The sequence below is a fragment of the Marmota marmota genome, unplaced genomic scaffold (genome assembly GCF_001458135.2).
Source record: "Marmota marmota marmota unplaced genomic scaffold, marMar, whole genome shotgun sequence".
NCBI classification, from domain to species: domain Eukaryota; kingdom Metazoa; phylum Chordata; class Mammalia; order Rodentia; family Sciuridae; genus Marmota; species Marmota marmota.
Window position 1 is genome coordinate 2,049,197 of NW_025999999.1, and position 15,160 is coordinate 2,064,356.

At 34.3% G+C, this 15,160-nt stretch overlaps 1 protein-coding gene across 1 annotated transcript in view; it reads left to right on the plus strand.

The window, feature by feature from the left end:
- Positions 1-15,160, plus strand: part of Cc2d2b (coiled-coil and C2 domain containing 2B) — a 93,961-nt gene that overhangs the window by 9,173 nt on the left and 69,628 nt on the right. The window contains 6 exon segments of the mRNA XM_048807053.1: positions 1,998-2,091; positions 4,279-4,477; positions 4,647-4,783; positions 4,882-5,010; positions 7,805-8,014; positions 10,759-10,856. Coding sequence (XP_048663010.1) covers positions 1,998-2,091; positions 4,279-4,477; positions 4,647-4,783; positions 4,882-5,010; positions 7,805-8,014; positions 10,759-10,856 — 867 coding nt within the window.

Here is a 15,160-nt window from a genome sequence, read left to right on the forward strand (position 1 = left end):
ACTTTTCATCACCCTATGAGAAAGCTCCACGTGGCTGCTTTGCATTGGGGCTTGAGATGCTTTATTAAGGCTGGGAGGGGCATCCGAGAGAGAGAAGAAGAACTATCAGGGGCCTGAAATAAACTACTGAAAGAAGATTCCCGAGTGTTGCGTCTTCCTTGCGGGCAAGAAGTCGCGACAGGATATGATCATTCATGCTGAGTTGTGTTTCGGTTTACTTATAGAAATTCAGGGTCCTAGAGCCACCTTAGCCTTCTGACCTTCCAATTAGTTATTCTAAAAATACTATAGATGGTCCCCAAATTACAGATTTTGTTCTAAAATTCAGTATGTGATTGCATACTTGAAACATGAATGACAAAACAATTCATTTTGGGCAACTGTATTATTAAAAGTATAGGTTAAGTAGCTGTAACAAAAAGATTTAAGTAAAATGTCTTAAGAGTGAAGCTTTTCTTCTTTCTGGTGTTAACAATAAGTTGTTCAGGCTGATGGGGGAGTTCTGCTGTCTTCAACATGTGCTTTTCATCTCTTAAATTCATGGCATGGCTCCACTGTTTTCATTTGCAAGCCAAAGAAAAGGGAGGAGCAAATAACCAAAGGATTGCAGGTTAATCTTGTGGGACAAGACATGCAGACTGCACACAGCATTTCCAGTAGAGAATATGGGAGCAGTGTCTAGGCATCCAGCTAAAAATAGGTTCTGTTATTAGAGGTAGGAGAAAAAAAACAATGATGTACAGCTAGTAACTTCTGCCACAAGCACTAGAGTATTTAAATCTGCAAATTTTAAAATGTAAGAATTGTTGTTGTTTGTTTGTTGTTGTTGTTTTATTTTTAGTTTTAGGTGGACATAATACCTTTATTTTATTTTTATATGGTGCTGAGGATCAAACCCAGTGCCTCACACATGCCAGGCGAGCACTGTACCTGAGTTACAACCCCAGCCCCTTTGTTTGTTGTTTTTAATTCATCTTTATCTCCTCCACAGTGCCTCTCTTGGGTGCTTAATTAAAAACATTTTAACTAAGTTAGAAATAAAAGCAGATTAAAAATGATGTTTGTGCACATTTTAAATTCAACATATGAATAAGAGTATACCTAAATTGGATTTAATTAAAAATAATAAAAACTATGACTAACAAAATGTTTGCAGAGGTTGAACCATTGAGTATAAAGAAAAGAGGTAAAAAGAAAGAGAAATGGGCTCAAAAGAATTTTCATTGTAAGTATTTGACAGTAGTTTTGAGATGAGCAGAGATAATGGAAGTAGTTTTAAGATGAGCAGAGATGATGGAAGTAAAAATACATATTGAGAATATATGCAGCATTGTTGCAAGGTGACACACTGAAAGATAACATGACAGCTAAACTGTAGATACAACAGGATATAAGATCAATTTTCACATTTTACATTTTCAAAAATTCTTTGATTCCTAGTAGCTATTAGTTTTACCTCATTAACAGAATTGATTCCTTTACAACCCCCTCTTAAAACAGTTTATTTTAATATGCTTCTGTGAGAAAGAAGCAATGTGATTTATATTTCAAAGAGTCAGACTTTACAGTATGGAAAAACAGGGTGTATTGATCAGCAAGTTAATGAAGACTACGGAACTTTTAAAACTTTAGTCACTTATAATGGCACCAGACTGTGCAGTGAGGTGGTGCTTGTCTGCATCCATGAACACTTGACAGTAGAGGGAAATTTGACCAGTATCAGCATTTTGATCAAGCTACAAGGCAAGGTAGTGCTCTTAATTCTCAGACTAAAGTAAGAAGATAGTTTGGGAGGACAGAGATTTTGACTTACTTTAATGATTTTTATTGCAGTTACTAGAACATTAAAAAAACAAAAACAAAACTAAAAACTCATGAACTGAAAAGACTGGAAGCTAAATATAACTTGATAAAAAATAATTCATTCCTGCTGTTCTTTGCTTATTAAGCAGAAAAGGTCTTCATTTAAACACTGAATGCTGGTTTACTATTGTTTAAAACCCACAGACTGAAGTTTTGTTGGATGAAGGTCTTTCATTTTTCATTCTGAGTGGTGAAGAAGGCTCAGCTTTGGACCAGTCGTCAGAGCAGGTTGGATTTGTTCCCCTCTCTCCCACATCCTTGCTATCAGGAAAAGCAACTCTTTCTTAAATGTATAAAATGTAATGGTTGGATGAGAGATGACATTTTTATTATTGTGCCTTCCTTTTTTCTTTGAAAAGAGAGATTGTTCATAAAAATAATAATACCCAACACTTATTGAGTGCTTACTAGATACCCAGTGATATACTGTTTTCAAAGTGGACTGTGTTATTCAGGTCTCATCATAACCCTGAGAGATAGGTATTATCGTTATCTTGACTCTTGAGGTGAGGGAACCTGGGCGCAGAGAGCTGAGCACTGATAGAGCTGGGGAGCATAAGCTCTAAAGCCTGTGTTTCCTTCCTTTGCTGTTCTGCCTTCTAAGTGCTTCATGTTGTTCTCCATGATCTTTGTTAGCCCTGATAGTTTCCCCAGTCTCCATCCCTCAGAGGCCACTCCTAGACCCTTCCCAGTCCCTCTCGCACTCCTCAGTCTACTGCTGCTCTGTGCTTGCCCTTTCCTGCAGTATTAGTCTCACCAGTCTTTCCCTGTCCTCTCCTGACTTGTCAGTCTCACTAGCCCCCCTATTTGCTCCTGTTGCTAGAACTTTCTCCAGTTCCTCTGAACCTTCAAATCTCTCCACAGTTCTCTTGAGGCCCCCACCACCCAGAACGTCCTATTCCCAATCATCCCACCTAACATCTTCTGACACCTCTCAGCCATTTCTGCATCCCCAAGATCCTCCTTTCAATTCCTTTGGACTCCCATTTGTCTTCTTACTTACTTCCCAATCTCTTCCAATTTTTTCTTTGCATTCTCCTCTAGTCTTTTCATTCCTTTTTCATTAACTGTTTTTTCCTTAATGAAAACCTTGTCTTTTAAAATTTTGAACAAATAAAAACGTTCACAAATAAAAATGTTAACTATAAAAACTTAATGCAGAAAACCATGAGAAATAAAATGAAAATCATCTGAAACCCCACTGTCCCAAAATAAGCACTAATTGTCATTCTTTCTTATCTTTCTTGTACTTATGCCCATACATGCAAAAACACAGAGGTTACATAAATAACCATAGTAGTAAACGGCAGTTCCAGTTTTTCAATAGCTCAGCCAAAACTTGGTGTCATCCTTGGATCCTCCTTTACTCACATGCCTCAAATCCAGTTCATCACAAATCCTGTTGGCGCTACCTTCAAAATATTCCATTATCTGACTCACTTTTTTCTACCTTTATAGGTATCACCCTAGTTTAAGTCACCATAAATTATCTTCTGGACCATTGTCATAGTCTCCCTCTGAATTCGCTGATGCTCTTATAACCAGTTTTCCATACCATACAATAGTCAGAGTGATCCTGTTAAAAATCTGAGAAAGGCCATTCTGAAATAAAAGCTGAAGTTCTTACAGGAGCCTTCAAGGTTTACATGCTGTGTCCCCCTTAGTGCCTCTTGACTTCATTTCAATTCTCCTGTTTTCCCTTTTCCCCCTTTCACCTAACCTCCCACCACATGAATGTCCTTCTGTTCCTCACAACATGCTCTTGCCTTATTGTCTTTGTACCTGTATTTCTGCCTAGAAGATTCTTCGTTATCCTCATGCTTTATCCCATATTGTCTTTGGGACTCTGTTCAAATGATACATTATTAAAGATACTGTGTCTATATGTTATAATCTGTATGCACATATATAGATAACATAACACATATGTTATAGTTTGTCATACACATATCATAGGCTTCTATGTTAAATCTTCTTTCTTTTTCTTAAATATCTTCAAGGAAATATATCTATTCCACATAATTTTGGGTAATATTGCTCTTTGAATGATTAAAAAGAAAGGTGGGGGGGGTGTGTTAAGACCATATGGTCTGATAACTTTAGATTATCATACTTGATATATAATGGTCCAGTATCTCTGGGCATTTTCCATAGGACAGGAGAGGATTAAGTTAGTTCTATTTCAGCAGTCTTTCATTGGGCAATTGCAAAAATGGATTATTGAAAAATCATGTTGTGTAATACTAAGCCTTAAATTAATTTCTCAAGGAAGTTTCATTATAAGAGTTTCAGCTAGCACTTGTCTGGGTGAGGTGAATCAGAAAGAACTATCACAGTAAAGTTCTAGTACACTTATCTTTATATTGACCATTGGGGACAAGGATATAGACTTATTTTTCTTTTTGATATCAACAGAAGTCAGTAAATGATAGTTATTTCAAACACTTTTCCCTTGGTGATAATTCACAAAATGTTGCTGAGAGCCAAGATGAAGATTTTATGGAAGAAATCCTTTTTGCAGATTTAATTGAAATAAAAGCTGCAGAATATGAAGATGATCAAGAACAAATCAAAAAACAGCAGGCAAATATTTTTGTGCCAAGTAGTTCCCCAGGTAATGTTCTTTTCCAGTAAAATATTTAAGTCATTAATGAGTCATATTTAGGATAATCACTTCTTTGTATGCTGGATTAATAAGAAGTATTGATCTAAAATCATGTAAGTTTTCTGTATTTGTTCCTCTATTTGGGACTTTAAATTAACACCTAAGTTTTGTTATTAAGTGGCCAACCAGTGTAAACTGCCAAAAGGTATGATACCACGCATTTTAGAAGATGAAGGATTCTGTGTTCAGAGAAAGCCAAAAATATATAAAAAGACCTGCAACAAAATGGAAAACCGTCTACTTAAATTAGAAAAGGCAAGTGTATCAGCTAAGAAGCTAAACCACTCATAGATAGTATGGCATTTGTTTTTAGTGAATGTTTAATTAATATATTTTAAAAATATTTTTGATAGGGAAAGTGTTGGTTTGAAGAAAGTGGAGAAATAATGTCATTACCTTCACCTATTAAACAGTCATGGAATTTCAGACTAAATATAAGCAAGGAATCTTTAAATCCAGCACTAAAGACCATATATAGGAAGGTAATCAGAAACAGTTTATTTGTAATCATGGTTGAAATTCTCATAATATCAATTATAAGTTGTGGTTTTATTTTTCCCTCTAAAGATATTAAGTCTGGTTAAATTGAATTAAAATATTAATTGAATTAAAATATTAATTGGCCCTTAAGATTATGTTCTTGGTGAATATTTAATGATATGGGGAAGTGCTCAAAATAAAATGTGAAATAAAACAAGCAGAATACAAAATTACATATGATCCTAATTTGATAAAAGTAATGAGTAGTATTCAAAGTAACTACTAATATAACTTCTACCACTGTGATTACTCTTGCCTGTTAGTTTTGCTTATTTCACATAAATGGAATCATAAACTAAATACTCTATGTTGTGCGCAACAATAATTTGCTCATTTTTTTCCTAGGTAGAATGGTACGAAAAATACATTTATTTATTTACCTCTTCTGCTATTGATACAAGATGCATCCAGTATTATCTATTACTAATAACACTGCTGTGTAATTTCTGCACATGCATTCTGACTAATATATGTGTATATATTTTCTGTTGGGTAAATATCTCAGAATACAAATGCTGATTATAAGTTTGTATGTGTTCTGTTTACTATATAAGGCCAAACAGTTTTCCAGTTGACTCTAGGAAATGATTCACAAACTAGAAGCTTGTGAGAGTTCTGTTTTATATTCTTGCCAATAGTTGGTATTGTCTATCTTTTAAATCATGCCCATTATGGTGTATGTAAGTGGTATTTCCTTAATGTCTGGTCATTTTGTGCTTTTATCTGGGCTTTAATCCATTGTTGCCCTGATCTTTGTGCTTTTGGTGTAACACAGTTATCTGTTTCAAGAAGCCTTTTTAAGCCTCTCATTTAATCACTGCTTATAGCCAGTGTGTCTGGGAGCTTACTGCCACCCAGGAGAATTCATTCCAGTGTTGCACAGTTCTCATTGTTTATTATTTTCTGTTATTGAACTAAAATCTGCCTCCTGATCACTTCTACTTATCTGACCTTGTTTGGCCAACAGAGAACTCATAAAGTACTTCACCTGTATGATACCTCTTCAGATATGTAAAGCCTACAGTCACTTCTACCTTTAGCTTTTGCTCTCCAGTCTAAACTCACTTCCTTTGGTTGTTGTTAGAAATTCCACCATCTGTTACTGTCCTCTAGCTCCTGAGTACCACAATCAGTAAGTACTCAACAAGACAAAATCAAAGGCAAAGGTTTATGTCACTCTAATAGAAACCTAAAGCAAGTAGCAACATAGTTATTATCCATCTAGCTCCTAATCTGCTTAACCACATGGGCATCTCTCATTTGTAATTTAGTTGTTTAGAACTGAAGCTGTTTTTCCCCCTTGGTGTTTTTTTCCTGGTGATGATCAATTTACTAGTTTGTAACCAATTGACTAAATCCCTTAGGTGGAATCTGAGTTGGCCCTTACATAGAGAATAAGAACTTAACAAATATTAATTTTTTAAAAACAAGCTTTATGGCCATTCTCCCTGAAATCCAGTAAGGAAGGTTCCCAACTCAGGAAAGAGTAGGGAGGCAGAGATTTAGCCACCATTCTGGTGGCCTACAGTCCTTGAGGATCCTTGATCCTGCCACTACAGATTTGGAGTGAGACAGCACTTTTTTCAGCATAACAGCAGCTGTACTACAGTAGTATAGACTATAATACAGTACCACAGACCATGTAATTTTTAAAGAGAATAGGTTTGTTTTGTCTCATTGTCCTGGTCCAGAATTGAGGGACTACATCTGGGGATGATCTTGTTCGCAGTGTTCTCAAACGACCCAGATCATCACATGATGATAGGTAGGGAACATTTCAAGAGATCTAGCCGAACTGTCTTTTATATTAGTTCTACTCTCAAGATAACCCATTTATCACATGAATGGGTTTATCCACTCATGAGGGCAAAATCCTAATCACCTCTTTAATGGCCCTACCTGATCTCACCTCTTAATATCTCATAGTGGCAGTTAAATTTCAAGATGAGTTTCAGAAGGGACAAGCAACATTCAAACTATAGAAGCGTGTCATTTTATACCATACTAACCCAGGGAGAGGAGCTCAGTGCTCTCCTCAGGTGGATACAGTCATGGCTTTTACTGGGGGTGGCTATGCATTAATGGATTAGGCTCCCTGTTAAGTAATTCACCCACCTCAAATTATATCGCAAAAACCAATCACATGCATATTCAGATACACATGCTTAAATTCAAAATAGTGGGTGAAACATGCATGAATCATTTTGCATATAACTTAAGTTCTATAGACTTCAACTAATTTGGAACAATCTAGTACCCCTAGATGGAGACAGTCTCATATACAAAGAGTATTTGTTAATGTAGAATTTGCTTAAATGATCCAGATAACTTAGTGGAATTTTCCAGATGACTATCAGTATAATGATTTAGAAACAATGCTTTAATAAGTCATCATTTAGCTCTGATACCCAGATGAGCAATACACCAAACTCGACCCAAAAGTTAATATCTGTCATAATGTCCCTACATGAAATTTGTTTTCATCTTATAATTTGAAAGTACAACTTCCACTGGTAAACAATAGTGAGGTAGATGGCAATAGACCATAGCAATATAATTAAAGTACTGTAATCCAAATATATTTTAAAAATTTAAGCCATAATCAATTTCAAAGAAGACTGAATTATTGTTTTTAGCTTTTCCATATCTTTTGATTTTTCTACAATTGTCATGTTACTTGTAATTTAAAAAGGAATAGCATAAAATTAACATTGTATACACATTTTTCTTTAAAAGGCAATTAAATATGACCTAGGAAGCTCTTTGAGGAGCAAAATGGAAGGTCACAGAGAAATGTACCAAATAGATCTCAACATTGTGGGTTTGCAATTCAGCCATCACCCTCTCTTCAATAAAGAACAAGTATTATGTGCTAGGCTGCTCCAATTTTATGAATGTTTTCAGGAGAGACAGCAACAGAATTTATCTCAGCTGCTGTATGAGAAGGTGAGAATGGCTTTTGTTTTAGTTATAGAGCTGAACATTTAATAATCAGAAAGAAAAAGATCTTAGTACAGATCAAGTTATTGTAGAATATTTTCCCTTAGCACTGTAAATATTGAACCAGTTAGAACAATGGTTTGATTTCCATTTTCTGAAAAGAAATTAGGACTGTCTGAAGAGATAGCTTCAGACATTCTGCAGGATATTTTACGCATATAAATAATTTACTTACTAATCAGTGGTATTGTTGGTCCTATGACTCAATAAGAATATTTTAAATGAGTAGGACTTAAAAGAGTCATGTATCTCTTTTTTAATATATTTTTAAAATTTTTTAGTTGTAGTTGGACACAATACCTTTATTTTATTTATTTATTTTTATGTGGTGCTGAGGATCGAACCCAGGACCTCACCTGTGCTAGGCGAGCACTCTACCTCTGAGCCACAACCCCAACCCTCGTGTATCTCTTTTATAATAAATTTTTTAGTAAAAATATCAGAGATCATGAATCTCAAGTCAAATTTAAGAGTTTTGACTTAATTCAAATATGATGGATGACTAATCCAAACAGTCATTTAATGACATTATGAAGGATATATAAATTTTGAAGAGGAATAAAAGGGGCTACCTACCAATTATTTTTACAAACTTGTACCTCTTGTTTAAATTCTCTGCTGAGTTTCTTTCAGGAAAGGCAGTTTGATAAATCTCTTTCAACTAATGAGTACCTATGAAATTAAATACCTACCTAATGAGGTATTTATTTAATTAACTAGCCAATTCTGTTAGAGTCACCAAGACATCTCAGTAAGCTTGACATGAAATTACACCTTAATAAATGTTTGCTTTTTAAAAAATATTTGTTTAGTTGTAGATGGACACAATACCTTTATTTTATTTGTTTATTTGTATGTGGTGCCAGGTGTCGAACCCAGTGCCTCACGCCTGCTAGGCAAGCGCTCTACCACTAAACTGCAACCCCAGCCCCATAAATGTTTGCTTTTTAAGATGTAAATACAAAAACCATAGGACTTATTTGAATTTTCATGTTAGGCATTGTGTAGGAAAATTTAATAGGTGAACAACGCCAACACTGGAATAAGACAGACATTGAATATTCTAACTTTTCACTTACTACAGCCATTGTTTTCATGAATGGAGGAACCAACTCTGAAGTTTAGATTCAGGTCACTAAAAAAGTGTCATGGTTTATAGATTTCTACTTTATACAATTTTCTCCAACAATGTTATCTCATCTTTAAAGTCTAATTTAGCAATAATGATTTTATTTCATAGCATACTATCTATTTATACATAGAGAAATTTCAGGTTTATTTTTTCATATAGTATGCATGGCTTTGCATAAAATAATAACCTCTTAGGATCATTGTTTGTAATATATAATGATATTATTGTTATTGATTCTTAGGTATAGGAATTCTCTAAGAAAAACGATCATTCAAGGGCAATTGATAGTGCCTGTTGTCTGATGTACAAATTATAAAAACAATTTTCTGTATATTTTTGTGATATGTGTGCACGTGTGTGTGTGTGTGTGTGTGTGTGTGTGTAATTTCTAGGCTTTATATCTAGAATTTATAGCTGTGTCTTGGGCAAAACTGAATTCCAACTCAATACATAATCCCCCAAAAGTTAGCCTAATAGTTAAACAGCATCATTTCTCTACTGACTTTAAATTCTGCCTTTCTCATAAAGCAGCTGGACATAGTGATGTAATCTTGTTTAAGGATTATTTATTCCACTGACATATTGGTCTAGTCCTATCCTGTTTTCATTATAATATTTAATAATTAAACTCTGATATGTCATGGGACAAGTGCCTTCTCTTGTCATTTCTAGAGTGTTTTTGAATACTTTTATAGATTTGATCTTTCATGCCAACTTTGGAATTAGTTTGCCACCTTCTTTTTTTAAGATTCCTGTTACTGTTTTAACTGTGATTGCATTATATCATTATATTAATTTTATCTTTATTGGTTCTTACATATGATGGTAGTTGTTATATTAATTTTTAAAGAAATCTTGTCTTTATAAAAATTGGATTTCTTCATCCAGGAATACAGTGTCTTCCTATGTGTTTAGGTCCTTTCATTTGTCTTCCAGTGAAAGTGTGAGAAGTTTACTTTAGTCTTAAAGTTCCCGAAAGTTACCCTTAACTGACACATTTCTCCTGCAAGGATTTTAGGGTATAGTTTTCTTCAGTTTTATTTCTCTATAAAAATATGTTTAAGATATGTGTTTTATACATTCTCAGTATATCTTTTTTCTTGATTTTATTTTTTCTTATTTTCCTATGTTATGCATTTATATTGTTATAGAAAGGCATAGATAGTTATCAGTATAGGTTTTCAGGTGTGGATGTGATGATGGCAAAGTCTTTATGGATAGACAGATTTTTTTCTGTAACCATGAGATTTTAGGTGGAAGATAAGATGCATAATCTGTACTTGATCTGCCATCTAATGGCATTTCTTTATCAATTGATGAACTGATTGCCTAGTATATTCAAGGTATGATATTTATTCTTAGATATTGAGGCTCTTCTCAGTTCTGACCCAAGGTTTTTATATGAAATATATTTTGGAAGACGAAATAATAATACACAAACTAGTTATACATTTATGCTTCTGCTGCAAATCCCTATACATTTACATATGTACAGATGAATTGGAATAATGGTTACAAGTGGATGAAATATAATAAAGAGCTTTTTTCTTTGTTGTAGCTGAAAGCACTGACAAATGCTATCAAAACAGAAAGTGAAAATTTTGAAGTAGATCAGCTTACCAAAAAACCTTTACAAAACTATTATTGGCAGATAAGGTAGGTTTTAAGCTATTCATATATTAATCAAATATTTAATTAACTTTGGGTTTGCACTTGAAATGGAAGATATAAAATAAGAAAAGTATAAGAGGTCTACTCTTTTTTCTGCATTTTTATTGGTGCATGATAGGTGTATATATTGATAAGATTTGTTGTTATGTATTCATACATGCATATAATATAACAATATAATTTAACCAATATCAACTCCACCATTTCCCCACTCCCTCCCCATCTTCCACCATTGGTCCTTTTCCTCACCTGCTCTTCCTTTGATTTTTAGGAGCTCCACCTTCACCTTTCTTTTCCTCTCTAGCTTCCACATGTGAGAGAAAACTTGACCCTTGACTTTCTGAGTTCGACTTATTTCCCTTAACATGATGGTCTCAAGTTCCATGCATTTCCCTGCAAATTACATAAATTCATTTTTCTTTATGCATGAATAAAATTCCATAATGTATATATGCTACATTTCCTTTTATCCATTATTTTGGATGGACATGTAGTCTAATTGCTTGATGGTCATGTAGGCTAATTCCACAGTTTGGCTATTGTGAATTGTGCTGCTATAAACATTGATATAGCTGTGTCATGGGTATGCAGGTTACCATTCTAGTAAGATGACTTTAATTCTTCAGGATAAAAACCAAGCAGTGGTTTACCTGGGTCATAGGATGGCTCCATACCTAGTCCTTTAAGGACCTCCATACTGATTTCCATAGTAGTTGTACTAATTTACTACCAAGTACTACCAAGGGTGTAAAAGTGTTCCTTTTTTTCCACATCCTATCAAGCATTTATTATTATTTATATTCTTGATGACTGCCATTCTGACTGGCATGAGATAAAATGTCAGTAAAGTTTTGATTTGCATTTCCCTAATTGCTAATAATGTTGAACATTTTTTTCAAGTATTTGTTGAAGAGCACTATTCTTTAAGAAATTATAGAAATGGCTACAATATTTCCTTAAGACTCTTTTATGTAAAAATATTTCAGAGTACTATGAGAAAGTAGTTGTAGTTTTAATATGCATTAATTTTGTTGTTGTTGTGCTGGGGATTGAACCTAGGGCCTTTCACATGCTAGGCAAGCACTATATCCTAGCTACACCCTCAACCCTAATATCCATAGATTTTTTTTAAAAAAATATTTGTTGAAGAAAAACTACTATGATGGCACCAATGCTTTTAGATTATTTCAGTCTCAGGTGTTGTATACATTTACATATGTGCAAGATATATTATTTAGTCTAAAGATAATACATCATGACCATTTGGATTTAAGAGCCCCTATTTAAAAACCTATACTTTACAAATTAGAAACATTGGACTAGTTGGGAAGAGAAGTTATAAAAACATGAAATAACTGGAAAAATAACACTAAAATAAAATAATCATGTCAAGGAATCCCCAAAAGCAGGAAAGCTCATTGCAAGGTACTTACTGCATAGAAAGTTCAACTATGTAGTGCTTTTGGTAGCATGACATTCCTCATAGAAACAGAAAAAGTAATCATGAAATTCATCTGGAAAAATAAGAGACCCAGAATAGCTAAAGCAATCCTTAGCAGGAAGAGTGAAACAGATAGCATCACTATACCAGACCTTAAATTATACTTTACAGCAAAAGTAACAAAAACAGCATGGTATTGGCACCAAAACAGACTGGTAGACCAATGGTACAGAATAGAGGACACAGAGACTAACCCACATAATTACAGTTATCTTATATTAGACAAAGGTGCCAAAAATATGCATTGGAGAAAAGATAGCCTCTTCAACAAATAGTGCTGGAAAACTGGAAATCCATATGCAACAAAGTGAAATTAAACCCCTATCTCTCATCATGCACAAAACTCAACTCAAAGTAGATCAAGGACCTAGGAATTAAACCAGAGACTCTACATCAAATAGAAGAAAAAGTAGGCCCTAATATTCATCATGTGGGATTAGGCCCCAACTTCCTTAATAAGACTCCTTTAGTGCAAGAATTAAAACCAAGAATCAATAAATGGGATGGACTCAAACTAAAAAGTTTCTTCTCAGCAAAAGAAACAATCTGTGAGTGAATAGAGATCCTACATCTTGGGAACAAATTTTTACCCCTCACACATCAGATAGAGCGCTAATCTATATAAAGAACTCAAAAAGCTAAACACCAAAACAAAAAAACCAAAACAAATAACCCAATCAATAAATGGGCCAAAGACCTGAAGAGACACTTCTTAGAAGATGATGTACAATCAATCAACAAATACATGGAAAAAATATTCATCATCACTAGCAATTAGAGAAATGCAAATCAAAACCACTCTAAGATTTCATCTCACTCCCGTCAGAATGGCAGCTATTATGCATACAAACAATAATAAGTGTTGGGGAGGATGTGGGGGAAAAAGATACACTCATACACTGCTGGTGGGACTGCAAATTGGTGTAGCCAATCTGGAAAGCAGTATGGAGATTCCTTGGAAAACTTGGAATGGAACCACCATTGGACCCAGCTGTCCCTCTCCTCGGTCTATACCCAAAGGACTTAAAAACAGCATACTACAGGGGCACAGCCACATCAATGTTTATAGCAGCACAATTCACAATAGCTAAAGTGTGGAGCCAACCTAAATGCCCTTCAGTGGATGAATGGATTAAAAAAATGTGGTATGTATACACAATGGAATTTTACTCAGCAATAAAAAAGAGAATAAAATCACTAGTATGGCAATTTGTAAATCAATGGATGTGTAACTGATGTGATTCTGCAATCTGTGTATGGGGTGAAGGTGGGAGTTCATAACCCACTTGAATCAAAGTGTCGAATATGATATGTCAAGAAATTTGTAATGTTTTGAACAACCCACAATAAAAAATTTAAAAAAAAAATCACAAGAGGGATTTAAAGGCATATTTGAACAAAGAGAAGAGTCAGTGATCTTAAATATAGGACAATGGAAATTGTAGAGTCTAAGGAATGAAAAGAAAAAAATATTGAAGAAAAATAAACAGAGCTAAGGGACTTCAGGGATGCCACCAAATTGACCAATATACTCATTGTAGGAGATCCAGAAGGAGAAGATAGAAAGGTGGAGAGAAATTATTCAAAGAAACAAAGTGAATGAAAACATCCCAAATTTGATGAAGGGTATGAATGTAAATATTCAAAAAGTTCAGCCAAATCCAAGTGAGATGAACTCAAGGAGACCCACAGCAAGGCACATTATAATCAAATGTTCAAAAGACAGAGCCTAAGAGAGAATTTTAAAAGCAGCAAGAGAGAAGCAACTCGTTACATGCAAGAGATTCTCAATAAGATTATCAGCAGATTTCTCATCAGAAATTTTGGAGACCAAAAAGCAGGGGTTGATATATTCAAAGTTCTGAAAGAAAACAAAAATCTGTTAACCAAAATCCTATATCCAGCAAAAATGTCCTTCAAAAGTGAGAGAGAAATTAAGATGTTCCCAGATAAACAAAAGCTGAGGGAATTTGTTACCACTAGAACTCCCCCGCAAGTGATGTTTAAGGGAGTCCTACAGGATGAAATGAAAGAATTCTAGATAGTAACTCAAAAGTACATAAATAAAGTTCTCAATAAAGATAAATAGCATGGTCAATGATAAAAACTTGTATTTAACAAGTATTTGTTTTTTACATGGTTTAAAAGACTAATGCATTTAAAAGAATTATGTTTATGTTTTGGGGTACAGAATATAAAGAGAATTTTGTGATATCAACAATTGAAAGGGATGGTGACAGTCACTAAAAGAGCATGGTTTATGCTATTAAAGTTTAAGCTGGATAAATTCAAGTATTTATACAGAGTATTACTTGCCATTAGTGTTATTTATTATGAGTATTATAATTTTAGCAGTCCCCATGGAAACTACAAAGAAAGAATCTATGAGTGTACACAAAAGGAAATGAGAAGGGAATTTTAAAACTTCCCTTTAAAAAAATCAACTAAACGCAAAAGAAACTATAATGCAGAAAATAAGAGAAAAAAACAAGCTTTAAGAGATATGAAAAACAAATAATAGAATGATAGAAGTGTCTCCTTATCAATAGTTAAGATAACTTGCCAATTAAGGATTGGCCAGGGGCTCGGGATGTGGCTCAAGCGGTAGCGGTAGCGTGCTCGCCTGGCATGCGTGCGGCCCAGGTTCCATCTTCAGCACCACATACAAACAAAGATGTTGTGTCCGCTGATAACTAAAAAATAAATATTAAAATTCTCTCTCTCTCTCTCTCTCTCTCTCTCTCTCTCTCTCTCTCTGTCTCTCTCTCTCTCTAAAAAAAAAAAAAAA